At 49.3% G+C, this 16,207-nt stretch overlaps 1 protein-coding gene across 1 annotated transcript in view; it reads right to left on the bottom strand.

Moving 5' to 3' along the window:
- Nucleotides 1-16,207, bottom strand: part of Duox (dual oxidase) — a 303,578-nt gene that overhangs the window by 93,362 nt on the left and 194,009 nt on the right. Inside the window, exons 10-11 of the mRNA XM_077697674.1 lie at nucleotides 13,665-13,761; nucleotides 3,263-3,435 (exon numbers count right to left, since the gene is read on the bottom strand). Coding sequence (XP_077553800.1) covers nucleotides 3,263-3,435; nucleotides 13,665-13,761 — 270 coding nt within the window. The remainder of the gene's footprint in view (nucleotides 1-3,262; nucleotides 3,436-13,664; nucleotides 13,762-16,207) is intronic.

The raw sequence follows: 16,207 nt of genomic DNA, 5'->3' as shown, positions 1-16,207 counted from the left end.
AGCTGTGATGCCGCGCCCTGTTGCACCACAACGGAGTAGGATCGGGTATGCGCTGGTGTCAGTCGCCTCCGTGCTTCACGAAATGTAAGGTTTTCAGTCACTTTCAGCGTGATGATCTCTTTTTCTTTTTTCCACGCTGGGCAAACACGAGAGTATGCTGCGTGGTTGCCCTTGCAGTTTACACAGAGTTGTTGTTCGGATTCACAGTTCTCAGTAAGGTGTTCATTGGAGGCACATTTGGCGCAGGTGTCTTGGCCCCGGCAGCTTAGCGAGCCGTGACCGTATCGTTGGCACTTGTAGCATCGGCGAGGATTTGGAATGTACGGTCTCAGTTTCATTTTTGTGTATCCTACCTCTACGGATTCTGGAAGTATGCTGGATGCGAAGGTAAGGACCATGTGTTTAGTCTGGATTTCTTTGTTTTCTCTTCTGATTTTGATTCTATACACATTTGTGACGTTCTGTTCTTTCAGACCTTCGAGAAGCTCCTCCTCAGACACGTACTTCAGGTCGTCATCGGATATGACTCCGCGGACCGTGTTGAGTGACCTGTGTTCGCTTATAGTTATAGGGATCTCACCAAAAGATGTTAGTCCTGGCAGTTTGTCACACTGGTGTTTGTAAAGCAGTTCGAGTAGGAGGTCTCCATTAGCTAGTTTTTTTACTTTGTAGCCTTCGCCAATGGCGGCAGTTAGGGTTTTTGCGACAAGAAATGGTGAGACAAGTCGGGCAGTTTTCTCTTCATCGTTGCTGTGAACCACGTGGAAGCGTGGGAAGTTCGTAACGTTCTTCGTGAAAAACTTAGCAGTTACGTCGGTGCCCCCTCTTTTACGAGAGGGATCAGTTGTGCGAAAAAAAGAAGCCATAAAATGAAAAATCTGTTCGGCCATGGTGCCAGCCGCCCACCGTGGAGCCCAACAAGGGGACAGGACAGGAACTCGCGAGCAAGTCCTGCCCACGCCAGCTGTACACCACGACTATAACCTAATATGGCTGAACTCAGGGTCGTCCGCCACACAAGGTTAACCCTAGCCGCCAGGAAAAAGGGAAACTGAGAAAGAATGAGACGACAGGAAAGTTGTTAGAAAGGAGACAGGAAAGCGAAAGGTGAAGGGAAGGACAGGAAAAGGCGACAGCCGATTCCCCCCGGGCGGGTCAGACCGGAGGTGCCGTCTACGGGAAGCGGAGGCCAAAGTGGTGTGTTGCCTCCGCCAAGGGGCCTTAAAGGTCCAAGCACTCGGCGTCGGCTCAACCACCAGGACCCTCTTTTCCCCGGTCACGGCGCTGCCACGCACGGCTAAACGTGGGTGCTCGGGGTCCGTGGTGTTGCACAGTACACGCAAACATCTGCTTTAGCAGATGCCCCCTGCGGGGTCACCGAAACTTCTAAGGGCCTGCCTAACTCAGCGCGATCCCAATGGGATTTCACTTCGCGCAGTAGTGTGCGCGTGCTGCCCTAACGGTATAGCGAGCCTGCTCTATGTAAGCACGCTACACGTACCCATCGTGCTGCCCAGTTTTCAGCTAAAGAAGAGTTTAAATATCAGTGCATGCCCTCAAAACTGCAGCGCTGACAAAATTGACGGCGTTTCTGGGCGGTTCAGAGTGCGAGGGTACCGTCCACGCTATAATATATTAAGTCGGTCCGAGTTCTCCAGTGAAAGCGTTGGCTTTTGCTTAGAATCAAACGAAACGTAGAGAAGGAGACGTCAATATGCCTGCATGATTGGTGATTGCGGTTCAGCGCACTCAACCAAAGAGCTCATGTGAAGAAACGAACTGTAGCAAATGCGTAAACCGAAACCGAAACTAGTTTACTGGGAACTACTTTGGCGCAGTAACACAAAGTAGTTCGACCCCCCCCCCCCCCCCCGCGTAGCTTTGTCTCCATTGCCACAGGTTGTCCTCGAGTATAGTCGGTGTTGGACAGGGGAGCGCGGGAGAGAAGAGAGGCATGCACGGGGCCGCAGACGACGTCATATGTCGGGAAGTGAGCAGGTACGCGGAGAGCTTTTTTTTGGAGTTACAATGTACCACCAAGCCCTCCCTCCTGCAAGCGTGTTCGCTGCTGCATGGCCGCTGCAACCCGTCACCTTGTTGCTAGGGCACTTGTTTTCCTTTGTTCGCACGACAGCACTTAACGAGCGTGCATTAGAGGGCCCCAAAAGGCATAGTTCCGCCGCTCCAAACCAAGGCTCGACATGAATTCAGCAATGCTATGAGTTCATTCCATCAGTACAAATCGGCGGCCAGTGCGGTTTTTGTCCACGTGAAGGACATGTCCTAGTTTGCGCCACGTAAAACCTTGTCTGGCAAAAGGTCGCCTATTCGATCGACGAGTACGTACCCGTAAAATCTCGGAGACTGCGAAGTTCAGTGGGCGGGCTTGCCGTTGAACCACAGCCTTTGTATGAAGCCAACTTTCTTCAGTACTCACCCATTTGCTTTGAGCAGCAGAAAATATGAGGCACAAGTTGGTCCGTGCTTAGCGGTTTTGTCCAGTGAGTTCATTTCAGCCTGTGGTGACAGGTTCTTCCCGACATGGCTTGCCCGAGGTATCAATGTGTGTACGCAGCTATCCTACCTTATCCAATAATGGCAACTCTGGGGCCTACACTTCTGTTGACACAGCCCCGGGCGTTTTTTTTTTTTTTTCGAGGAACTACCAACCCGGAGATTTAGAGCAGAGTGCTATGACGATAACAAGCTCCGCCCTCAAGACTTCAAAATTACTTCCACTTTTCGGCGACGGCAACGTTTGGTTGCACAAAGACCGTTAAAGCCTGCTCAAGCAAAACTTGTGAAGAAAGCAATAGCTAACTTCTGCCTCGACATCGTGAAATTGGATTTAGTAATTGCAATGTATCGCGTCCTGCTTAACTTTTGTGCTCTCTTGATTTAAGAAACAATTTAGTGGAAATCGATAAGGAAATCCGCTCTGATTACCCTTCTGTCTTCCACTACCACCACTTCTCACTTTTCGTCGCGGACACATTTTTCAGGCGATCACCGAAAATAATGTGGCTTTCAGCGACAGTTACAAGACGCGCTGAATGCATTTGGCAATCATCACCCAACAATGCATTCTAATAGCTGTTCCGCCAAGGTGATGTTTTTTGTGTTTCTCGTCTTACTGTTCAAATTCGGGCATACCTGCTTCAAAGGACGTCACTGAGCGAAGTTTGCCGTCCCGGACCCGACTACGGCTGACAAGCGTCGAGTGCGCAAGCGGGATCGGCCGCTCGGCACGTAAGCTGCTCACCTCAGGGTTGGTCTGGGCCAGCTTCTCGTTGATCTGCGTCCAGCTGGTGACGGGCGGCAGGCCTAGGTGGCGCCTGACCGTGTTGTAGTCCGGAAGACCGTTGTCCCGGCCTCGCATGATGTCCAGCGCAGCCAGGTCGCGCCGCGTGAACTCCACGGGGCCGAACAGCTTGTCTGCGGCACAAGCGCACCGGGTCCCTTAAGCGAGCCACTCCAAGTCGCTCCTTGCGAGCAACAACGGCTTTCTCTAACGCAAGGCGCACGGGGAAACCGTTTATCCGCCACAAAGTGTTTCCAAGTGCGGCTGCACCCATCCCTCGGCCGAACCTTGGGCGCCGCAGTCGAACACAAAATTGTAAACACGTGTCTGTGAGGCGTGTTCTGCCGGGAACAACAACGGAGAGTCAAGTTCGCAACGCCGACACAAGAACACCAGACCGATGGATGCTTACTGCCAGCCTTCGCCCACTTTTTTCACAGAGAGAACGTGACTGACGCACTGAAGTTGGAGGACACGAAAAAAAAAACACAGTAGCATTCCTAACGAAAACACAAAAGAACGCAAAGCTGACCACCGCAGCCACCGAATCCAGTAACTCGCGCATGACTAGTGGGACGAACTGCACTCCCTTCTGTCGAAGCCAAGGTGACGACTTCGCAACTCTACAGTGGTGCATGATACTTGTAACATGCATAATATTCCTGCTTCAATTGTGAAACTCAGACGGTGAAAACTGTCCTCAGCGTTGGGCCTGTTGGTGATGCATAATGGGTACTGAAAGCGCAAATGAGACTTACGCAAAGAAATTATCATCATAATTGGCAAGAATAAAGATAGGTTAACCAGCGAAATTATGGTAGCTGAAAAAATAGATAGGTTGCAGACTCAATGCGTGAGCACACCATGTGTGTCCCTTTCTCAAAAAGAACTATGTTACCTCAGACGATTATAAGTGTCTCTGCGCATGTGGGGTGGAATTCAAGTGGAAAGCGTGACATGTATAAATTGTGGGTTTTTTTCCAAATATATTTTGTTGGTAGTATAGGGCTCGTCCTGTTGTCTCCTTTCTTTCTCTGTGTCTCATTTGCGCTTTCAGTTCCCATTGTCCTCAGCACATTGCGCCGAGAGACGGTCCCCCAGACTCCTCTTCATCCACTTGTAGCATGCCCTTCGCATATGCATAACATTGTGCTACTATTAGCATTAACGAAGTAATCGCATCTCAAGAGAGGGTTCTGTGCGGTTCACTTCGCCTACGCTGCGCATGCGAGGTTAGGGAGCGCTGATGGAACGGCCTGAGACTGCGCACGCTGCTATCATATTGGTAACGAGGGGATGAAATTCTTTAGCAAGTATCTGGATAAAGGCGAGGTGTTCGCCGGAAACAAACGGACGCGCCAGTATCGATCGAGCAATATGTTTACTTCCACTCGTTTAAACCGTTGGTTCGTCCGCTAACGAGGGATACACGGAATCTGTTGGGTGTAAATTTTGGGAAAATGCCAATGTCAAAACAGTAAATTAAAGATGGCTATGGAGGACATAAAGCCGTTCCTCGCTCCTCTCACATGTTGGTGCTTGCGTTCGTTTAAGAGGTGCGCGCGTGTGCTATTCTCGGCAGGCAGAAGGTTATTGCCTTAAATCGATATTGTTGGCCCATGCGGTATCTGCTGATCCACGGTTTTATGACGTGGCTGTTGATTCCAGTGTTGTCGCCAGCATTCGCGAAGTCCTCTTCGTGTCAGTGGCTTCATGTCTTGTAGGGGATCCGAGGGACATCCACGCAAATGCGAATCGCAGCTATAGCAGCGCTTTTATCCACGATTCCGCTGCGGTAAGGGGGCTCAGCGGTACGCGGGTGTTGGCTCGGGTTCACCGGAATACTGTCTTTCGCATGCAGCTTCTGACACTGGCCTTATTCGTGTAGACGTTAAAATAAAGGTTGCCGCCGGGAAAAGAAGGACATGTTGACGGTTGATGCGAATGGGGAGAAAAGGAACGTGGAACAAAGTGAACCCTGTGTCTGCCTTTAATTCGTCGCCACTCAGGCTTTCGCACCCACCTCGCACTACGGGTGGCCGCGTGCCACGCAGACGCACGGCCGATGATGCTGCATAAACGACGTGGTGCGTTTCTAGTTCCTTCTTTCGGCGGCTGTCGATGAGGCAAACACACCGCCGGTTGAATTTTCATCAGCGCAGTGAACCTGCAGGCGCCATGCTTGCGCGTGGCTTCCCGTCTGTCGTGAAGTGGCCGGCGTACGAGTGAGCACCGGCCTGCAGCCGGGAGCGCGAACACTTGGCCGCGAAGTAGACAAAGCGGGCACACACTAGCTCCGGCGTGCCCCTCGCGAAGCTCACGCACCGATGGACCTCCCGTCCACGCAGAGTTTTCTCGAAAGTCAACCAGAACGTAGGACATCTCTTGTTTGGTGCTGTTCGGCGACAAGTTCACCCTTTAAATAAAGCTAATTTTCCCGCCCTTTTATTATTTTACACGTGGCGATATTCTCCGCTGGCTATGTGGCCCAAAATTGATGCCTGTGTTCAAGTACAGAAATGACAATCGGTGCGTCGCGCATGCGTGCGAGGAAGGCCGTACCAGCGATTCGGCCGACTGGCGTCTGTCACACTTGGACTCACTTCGGAAGGCTGCCTGCTCGAATGCCTGGCCACGCAAGTGGAGCACGCAGGCAATATTTGCGCCCTATTTGATTGACCCAGAAAAAGGGGCGTGCCGCAGTGATCGCCCGCATTCACGCGAGGTACGTTTCGCGTACGCTCATCAGTGACAACGTGGGTAGCGCCTGCGAAGACGGAACGGGAGAGGCAGAGGTCGCGACGTACTTGAGCAACTACTGTCAACGTTTTAATGTTTGATGCCTTTAGCTCGAGCCGTGCTCTTCCTATACGTGCGGTAGAATTTCGTTTTCATCGAATATTTTTAATGCATAGCATTCTTTGCCGACCACCCCCATAGTGGAGATAATTGGTCGAACGAAATTCTAAAAAATGAAATAATCTCGCGTGCTATAAACACGCAGTTGCTGAGCCGGGGTTCTTGAAGGAGACGACCAGGTCAGTACAAGCAGCCGGAGCCTTTAGTGGGATAGCTCGAGCAAGGGGTTCCAAACGCGAGCGCCAGAGCTATAAATGACGATTTATAGCTGTGGCGCTCATTTATAAATCACGCGCACTCAACCACTTCTTCGACCTCACAATCGTCTCTTGGCGCCGGTGTTAACAGGTGACAATATTAAGAGAAATATAAAATAATTTCGCAAACTGGCGAACCGTGTAACGCCCTACATTTCCGCGATAACGCAGATCCGTTGAAGTTGCACCTGTAGTCGTTATAATACCGTAAATGGAGATAAGTGGTCGAATGAAGTTTTGAAAAAACACTAAATAAAAAAGTATGAAAAAATACGAAAAATGGCGAACCGTATAACGACCTACATTTCCACAATAATGCAGATTTCGCGAATGTTCCACCTTGCATCGTTATAATAGCGCAAATTGAGATAATTGGTCGGACACGATTTAGAAAAACCATAAAATTTGACTGTAACAACTAACACTAAAGACAAACAGTATAAGAATGTTCCGCATCAGTAGATGACTCTCTTAATTTCGGCAGAATGTTGTAGCTGTTGTTGCCTTTCAGGCGTACAGTCATAAGATATCGCTTCGCTGTAGTGCTAATTGTCGTTGTGTGTTATATCCATACGTTTACGAATACTTTTGCGGAAAGGTTATGCCGACGGTGCACCTTGGCCAGGAAGCGTGCCGTAGTGGAGGGCTGGGGTATCTTTCACGTGCGCCAGATTTCGGACATGAGGGTTTCCCTTTCTCGCCTACAGCGCGAGAACGACCGCCGAGGCCGGGATCGAACCCCTGTGCTGTTGAGTACAACGCCTCAGCCGGAGAGCTAGCGCGGCGGGTTTACGCAGGGTGATCAAAGTTAAGTCGAAAGGTGCTGTTTTGTAATTAGCTGCTTAGATTCCCGCGAATACCACCGCTACCGTAAGGTTACGCGCCCACGAGGACACAGAATGAGGTGGCAGTTATTGATGTCCGTGGTGACTTGATAACTTCCCCTCTACAACTCTCGGCTGGCCAAATTAAGGCACTACAGGGGTTGCGAGTTCCGCAGTTTCCCCTTGCGCAAGCCAAGGGTGAATGATTTGATTGATTGTGGGGTTTAATGCGCCGACGAAAAGCAGGCGATGAGGCGCGCCGTAGTAGTAGTAGAGGGTTTCGGATTAATTTTGACCGCCTGGAGATCTATAACGCGCGCCGAAATGTCGTACAAATGGGCGTTTTTGCTGTTCGCCTCCATCAGAAAAGCGGCCGCAGAGGCCGGGAATTGAACCCGCGTCTTCGTGCACAGCAGCACAACGCCTTGGCCACCGCGGCGGGTAAGCCAAGAGTGAAAGCATGCCAGTTATCACTATTGCCTATGCCCTCCCTCACCCCCTTGTCAAAACTAGCACCGTACACAGCAGGCACGTCACAAAAGAGAGGAGCTTTGCGCCGGTCCTGAATTTGCGTGCGTAATCTCGGGAGCGGCAGTCAAATTTCGCAGTGCGATATCTGTGAGAACGGGTGCGTTGGAAGAATTCTGCCCAATTAAGCCGTGTGGAAACACGATTACGTCTAAGTTTTCAGCATAAACCTGCCTGCGCACTCCCCTTTAAAAAGTCGGTTATTCAGTTGTAATCATTGGGTTACGGACGTAATAATTACCGCCTATTCTGTGTCCCCCTGGGCACATAAACTTACTGCAGTCATTCACACCTCTTTACTGCCTCGGCAGTCACTACCACTGATCTCCACTTAGCTGCTGGATGGCGCTTCGCCGCTGTCGCGGCCGGGCGCGCGCACGGCCACCGGAAGTTCAACGGCTCGTCCCGGAAGTCGGGCGTCTGCTACGCTCCTCAACGGCTGATCAGCGTCCCCATTGGCGCATTTTGGCATTTTGTTCTCACTTTATTGCATTTTGGCTATACACATCGCGTTCAGATTGCAACTTATGTTATACCGAAATATGCGACGTTAATATCAAGCAGAATTTAACTGCAAAGGAGAACGAAAATGTCACTTGGGTCTTGGTTTGAGAGGAGACGACGCAGCTTTAACGGGATTTATGCTAGAAAGAAAACAACGTGGGCACGGCGTCAGGCTGCAGCCGAGTTCGTGCGCCCGTTCTGTCAAAACAGTTGTCAGTAAAGTGGTCACTGCAGAACCTGCTGCCTGGGGATGGAGAGCTAGTTACACGGGACAGTTAACCACGGTTAAGCAAACCGCGGTTAGACAAAATCGCAGTTTGCTGCGTTACACGACAGATGAAACTGCGGTTACGTCGCTAACCATGGTTAACGCAAACTGAGCTTGGCCACCTCAGTTCGGTCACGCTAACCGCAGTTTGCGCAGCCGCAGTGCTCAAAATCGCACAATTCAGTTCGGACGCAAGTGGCGGCGCATTAGCAGAGGCGAAAAAAAAATCACCTGGCGTTCGGAAGAGACGAAGGTTTTCAAATAGCGGGCGCCCCAAAGCTGTCCCCAAGACGCGCTTTCGTTCTTTGCATCGCTCTCGCAATCAGCGCGACTGCCCGTCAGCAGCGACTCGTTTCCCGATCCGCCCGATCAACTACGACAAAAGCCGTGCTAAATTTGTCAATTCCGTGCGTCGTCCGCCAAAAAATGGATATAGCAGGCAATCTTGAAGTGTTTTCAGCACTCGGAAACGATCGGCGCGCGCGTCGGCCGTGCCTGTAAACACGCCGGCGCGCCTGCCCGCACGGCACTGCTTGCGGCCCGAACTGGCTCAGACCACGGCAGCAACAGCTTATCGCCGCTCCTCGAAATCAATCTGATCGCGGAAAAGAACTTCCGCATGCGAGAAAATGGATGTTAGTACGGTGAAAAATTGTGCTATGGATTGTAATTCGCAGTTGTAGAGATAGCGGTGGTCAAATATCTACCGCGATGCCCAACACCGAACAGACCTAAGCAAAGCCGGTTGCGAGCTGTTGGGGAAGCCCCTCTTCCCGCCGCGCACGAGTGCGTTCCGTTTTGTCAGAAGCGATTGCTTTAACGATATTTCTTTTTGTCTACACTGCTTCTCTTTTGTTTTTTATCGTGAAGTTAAAAGTGTGGTAATTTATTTTTGTTGCGCTCATAATCAAGTGGCTGCGGTCACCAAACTTGCAATTTCGCGTCTAAAATCCAAAACCGCAGTTTGCGATAACCGCGGTTAAAGTTTAGTAACCAGTGTTAAACTTAACTGCGGTTACCTTCGCCGTGTAACTAGGATATAAGTTTGCCACCCAACGCCGAAATCCGGCTTAGAGCGAGGGAATCTGCGTAACAAGAGCCACAGCTTAAAAACGACACTGATTTGACATTTGCGTTTCGCTGCGTATCACGCACGTCGTACAGAATATTGTATTACTTCCAAGTGGAACGTCTGCTTGTGCAATTGACGGCGCAACAAGCAGGCATTTTTGGCGGAATGCGTGCGAAACCAGCCCATGCGTAGCATGCGCTATGCTGGAACGGCCCGAATTCCGGGACGAACGCTCGAACTTCCGGCGGCCGTGCGCCGGAGAGCTCGAAGCGCCATCCAGCAACTCTAGAGGAGATCAATGCTTTCAAGGCCCCTTTCTTTCCTCCTCTCACGTATTGCGTGACCCGGGGGAGTTGGGCCAAATCCTGAACCCCTCTGGGCTTCCCCCCCTCCAATCACGAACGATCAAATAGCGTCTTTCTTCCTTCCTCCAAGAAGGGCTTGCGTTCGGGCTAGTTGGTATTCCATAATGTTCATCTTAAGCGCAGAAAAAAAACAAGGACACACTAGACAAGGACAAGCGCTACTTCCAACTGAATTTTATTGAGTCAGGGTAAAAGATTTAGCAGCAAAAATACAAGAGACAGAAAAGGTTGCGATTATACACAGATTGAAATAACGGAATGGCTTGCCGCTGTCCCACACGTGCCAGTCATTACCGCGGCCAGTTCTTTTTTAAGAACGCTGCCTCCTTATGGACAAGACTACTGATGTCGCGCTCACAAACTCAAAATCGCGTAGTTGCAACTACTGATGTCGTGCTGACACACTCAAAATCGCGTAGTTGCATTGAATGCAACTACGCGATTTTGAGTGGGTCAGAACGGCATCAGTAGCCTTGTCCGATAGGGGGGTAGCGTTCTTAAAAAAGAACTGGTCGTGTTAATGACTGGCATGTGTGGGACAGCGGGTAGCCATGCCGTTATTTTAATGTGTGTATAATCGCAACCTTTTCTGTCTCTCTTGTATTTTTGCTGCTAAATCTTTCATCCTGACTCAATAAAATTCAGTTGGAAGTAGCGCTTGTCCTTGTCTAGTGTGTCCCTGTTTTTTTCTCCGCTTAAGATGAACGTTCCTTCCTCCCTTCCTTCCTTCCTTCCTTCCTTCCTTCCTTCCTTCCTTCCTTCCTTCCTTCCTCCCTTCCTTCCTTCCTTCCTTCCTTCCTTCCTTCCCTCCTTCCTTCCTGGACTCAACTTCGGGAGCCACGCCTATGCATTTTGAACAGCTTCCCCTGAAAAATAACGAACTGCAGAGCCTCTAATGTGCGTCGCTGTACAAATGAAGGATGCGACAGCGACACCGCCCCCAGTGCCCATGGCTGGCACGATGCGCGCGTCGCACGCACCGTCAGCGAGAACGAGCGCCTTTCACCGGACGGCGACCTGTTCTACAAGCTGGCCAAGCATATCCTTTCTCCTTGCCCCTAATTTATACGCCGGAAGGTCACCCAACTCCACTCATTGGACGATCGGCCGTTCACTGTGGAGGCCATCCATGGACATCGCAACAGCTACCGCCGATCTCATAGAAGGCGACTAAGGCCTTTCTGGGTTTTTAACACGAAAGTGTTTTATTCCAGGATTCAAGGAGATTTCCCTTACGTCATATCCGTCACGGAAGTCAAGCCAGTAAAACGAAGCGAGCGGCCTGTAAAGGGTGCACCCTTGGACACAGGGTCTGCTTGTGGGGAAGCAACCTTTAGTACAAAGGAGGCCGTTATACTTCGGGTTGTTCGTTTTCAGGTTTTATATTTTAACACGAAAGCGTTTTATGCCGACATACACGATGATTTCACTGACGTCCTATTGGTCACGGAAATGATGCCACTACACTTTTGCCGAAGCGCTCCGCCAGCAGGACGTCGCTCGCCAAGCACACCCATAAGACAGCCGCCGATCCTCAAATCATGCTCAGCTGGAGATTTCGCTGCACATACCACTTTCCTGTTTTACCGATTCCTAGGACAGATGAATCAACTACAGTTTTTTTAATGGTGCGCGATTATACGATCGCCTTTAGTGTCAAAGGAGGGGCTACGAGAGCGCGCATTTCCGCGCAAAGAGTAGCTAGGGCTAAGGCGCGGTCTTGTCATTCCTCTCTACACCTGCGGCTCCAATGACCCAGATCACACTAGTCCGAAGCTAGGTATGGTTGCGTTTGTTACTGGCGAGTGTGTGGCGCATGTGGGAGTACATATGGTTCTCGCGTAGATTGCTAATTGCAGAATTTGCTGTCTGCGATAATTGCCAGTTTCATTTTGTTTTGGCGTGCTTCCCTACAGTCGAAAGTAGCCTGAAGCTCCAAAGATGTCGATAATGGTGCCGGAGTATACTTGGCTATACCGGAGAGGATGTGAGTGGGAAGGGCTGTTCTCCCAATTTTCGCCTTTGCTGTCCACGGCATGGGCGTAAATGGCGTTTGCTCCCGATGATAGTTCCTTCCACTTGTAGCGGTTGTCCCGGTGAGCGCGGCAGACTGCATAGTCTGCACCCCAACTTTATGGGTATCAGCTTCAAGCTTCATGGCTGTACTACACCGCACCACGCTGGCGGATCTGGCGGAATATGCTACTAGCAGGTGGAAAAATGTTTCATGCTATCCATAGAATAGCTAGTCTGGCTTTTATGAATCCTTTGTGTGGGTCACTTGTATCGCTGATTTTTTACGTGTAGATCGTTGACTTCCCGCTCTGTTCAGCTTGCCGTGTTTTAAGTGCAGAGCACTTTAGGGGCCCGCCTTGTTGTCATAGCTCGCTCGCTGGACACAAGTAGAGCCCCACGTCGTTTCGTCGTAGCGGCTGTCGTCGCGGCGTCGCATACAGGCTTCGAAATCCAAGCGGTTTATGTAGTCATAACCGTTCGAAACTCGTGAACCGCTGGCGCTTGTCATACATTTCTCCGTTGTTTAACGCAAAGAAAACTTCAGGTACATTTGCGGCAAAATATGCGTAATTAACCGACAACGCGCGCGTTCATTAAGTTTGAAACGCGCGTTGAGTTGGTTTTTACGACGGTAAGCAAAAAAAAAAAAAAAAAAGTGGCAGTTCAGCGCTGGCACGTGTGGGCGGAAAAGCAAGCGCTAAAATAACAGAACTCCCGCTGGCGCAGTTTCAGGCAGGGGGAGCGTGAGTACTGCGAAGGCGGGAAATTTGAAATGCGTTGGACAAACCTCAGTTGAATTGATCAGGAGACGAATGAGAGAGGGCGGCAAAGAGCGCGAATGGTGATAGCAGTGAGCGGATAACGGAGCCACAGCCCATTATGGCGAAACACTGCTCTGCACTTCCAACAGGTTTCACATTGAGTAGAAAGGCTTTAATTTTTTTCGAATTAGCTTTTTGATGTGTGGCTTAAGGCTAGTGTTGTCATGCTTGCTGTGTCCCGAAGTGCAGCCGTGGCGGCCTGTTTTTCCGTCACTTTGTTCCCCGCGATGCCAGGGTGGCCTTGAACCGAGCACGCAGTCAGCTTGAGATTTTAAGCACATGCGGAAATAACGGCGCAGATAACTAGATTGAAAATGTGTGGTTTTTACAAGGGTTATTAGGTGGCGACGCACGCAGTATGCTCAAGGGCTGCGTTTAGATGATGGATCTAGTTATTCGGCCTACGAGCGAGACAAATGCATTAGGCTGCGTGGTATTTTCGCTCATAGTCCTGCTGAAACTGAAGCTTCGGCCGTTCACAGCACAAGACACTCTGGTTGCAGTTCTTGAAGCGTCACTACAAAATTATAGACATTGAAATTTTCAATGGAGCAACGAGAAATTCTGCGAAATTACACTTCTTGGCACTGTGTCTTTTTCCATTTCCACGTGAGACGTATGAGAAGATATTGGACAAGAATTCCAATTTACCTGGGAGCTCATCATTCCCAGATAATTACGTTCGTAAACTGACGATGCATCCGCACCCGTAGTGTTCTGATTAGCAACTAATTTGTTTATTCCCTTTACCTTTTAGCAACATATGGCTAAATCCTTACAACGCTCGGTTAACTCCTTAAGAACTCCAGGTCGCTCAATAGCAAAGCAATTTCCGTGGCAATGACTCACCCCTCACGTCTGAACAGAGTATATGGTCTTCTTTCTCAGCAATCTGGGACGCCATTCCGAGAATGAGCTCGTCGATCCCCGAAGAAGGGAGAATCTCCTGCGAGGTGAAAAACAAAAAGGCACGAAGTTTCGTGATCCGTAAGGTGAAGCACATAACGACAGCTGTAGCTGACGCCGAATGAACGCTAAAGGTGTCAGGGCGCAGAAAACAGTCTGCCTACATGACAGACTGTTTGTTTGCGTTGTGGGGCATGAGAACGCAAACAAATATTGCAAGGTTGACTAGGATGAAAAATAAAATAATTAGGATAATTGCTAACGTTCCATCGGATCATGAAGTAGACACGCTGTTGAACAATTTTCGTTTAGTTGGTATAGAAAATCTCTACAGCTACCGTTTGTGCAGAGCCTTGAACATGGAAAAAAAGCGGAATTCCAGCCACCTATTCAGTCTGGGTAATTTAGTCATAAATAAGCACGTCCAGTAAATACGTCGTGCGGATTATTGGAAGGTGGGTTTAAATAGAACTAATTATGGAGATCAAATGTTACGAACAGTAATTCCGAAGAATTTGAACAACTTCCATGAAAAAGGTATAGATTTTTACAAGCTTACTGCTATCTATGAATTGTTCTTGTAAACTTATTGGGTGTCATTTTCTATATTGTGTGTGGAATTCAGTTTTTTCGATTTTTTCTTGTTTGTTTACTGTTGTCGCTTACTTTACTGTATGTAACTGTATTGTATCGTTCGAAATGATCATGTGCGCTAATAGGCATAATTATTTTACTGTTGTAATTCAATGCGCATTGTCAGGTTATTTCTCTTGTGTTATTGCTTGGAGGGGTTTCCGGCCGGGTATCTTGTAGCGTTTATAACCCCTTCACCGAGTGTTACCCGTGAAACATGTGTTGCTGTATGCTGTGTTGCTGTATGCTGTCCTTGCAAACAGGGGGCGGGAGCTGGTCAAGCTGCCAAGAGCAGCTTTTTCTTTCACCCCCTCATGTACTACTTGGAACATGAAATAAAGGTTATTATTAAACTATTAAACTATTATTAAACATAAGGCGTTCCCCATTATAGTGAGTAACGCACCCGCCGAAAAAAAAAAACACTCAAGCATATTGGAATCAGCAAGGATATCTACGTCTATAAAGGAAACGCTCGACCGACTGAATCAAGCCACTCCCGAAACTTCGGGATGACACACCTATGCTGGCGCAGGTGCAAAATGTGTGAATTGTGTAAAATACATCAGCGAAGAAGAAATATAGGCTAAATTGTGTCTTAGTCTGTTACTGGCAATTTGCAGGCCAGTTAAGATGTCTAACTGGCTTTTGAATCAACAAAAGCCAATACGGGTGCCCAAAAATTCCTTTACAGGGTTTCCGCCTAATCAATGCCGGATGGGGAGGGCGAGTTTGGATCTGGGGAGCATTAGGGATTCCTCTTCAGCCCCTTTGTACATCCGATCAGATTTTCCTGAGAAGTGTTGCCAATATTAACCAACATTAATTTCAGCATTCTGTCCCAAGAAACCCCAAAAAGGCGAGCAGGAACTCGGCAGTTACACCTCTAATAAAATGGCTAAGCCTCTATATAAACTCCCAGCCTAGATTGTTGGACCAAGAGACTTGAAATTTCTGGAGTACATTCGTGCTTTGCGGTGAAAGCTCAATGACGCTGTTTTGCTCTTTAATTACGCCCTCAAGTAGTGAAAAAAGCTGATTTTTTTTTTCTTTTCGAAAATCGCTAAGTCGCAGGCCCGTACAGAAATGAAACTGGTTTCTTCCGCATACATTTAACCCTTACCAATGACGGCAAAGTAGTTTAAAGAGCTCTTGCAAACAACACTTTATTTAGCGAGTCCAGCTTGGGTCCAAAGCACGCATTTGTATGGATTATTAAATATGTTAAACCCGTTGGAATATTACACAGCTGGACATCACCGCGTACTAGTATTAGCATATAGAGAGCATTTTGCGAACCGGTTAAACAGTTGTGCATCTCGCACCACCGGTACACACCTTCGCACGTTCCTCGGGAAAAGACCGCCCAGCAGCAACAGATGTACACAAGATGAAGGACGTTTCCAAATGCACATTAAAAAAAAAATAAAACTAGGGGGGTCGGGGGAGAGGTGAAGGCGAAAGCCTCGTTCCACCTTCTGAGGTGCAACTTGCGCTGAACTCCGCGGTCGCCACTCGACCAGCCCCCCGCACCAGCGCAGCACCCTCGCAATCTCGTTCTGCTCGGCCTCCCAGGCGGCTCGCTCGCATTGTGGGTGCGGAAGCGGCCCAGCATTCCCGCGCCCGCTGCGTCGACCCGTCTCACAGCCCTCCTTCTGCCCTCCTGCGTCCGTTCGTTACCCACTTCCTCTTTTCAGATGACGCGGAAAAGCGAAAACGCCGGCGTGTCGAGATTTCGGTGCAGGTGCACATTGAAAATCACCATGCGGTTAAAAATTAATCCGGACACCACATTAAAAATTAATCCGGCGCACTTGATAGCACATGTGTAGCTTCGGCGCATTACACCAACC

Source organism: Haemaphysalis longicornis, unplaced genomic scaffold (assembly GCF_048455015.1).
Source record: "Haemaphysalis longicornis isolate Haplotype H1 unplaced genomic scaffold, Haemaphysalis longicornis Haplotype H1 scaffold_2, whole genome shotgun sequence".
Taxonomy (NCBI): Eukaryota; Metazoa; Arthropoda; class Arachnida; order Ixodida; family Ixodidae; genus Haemaphysalis; species Haemaphysalis longicornis.
This window is presented reverse-complemented; position numbering and strand designations above follow the sequence as displayed.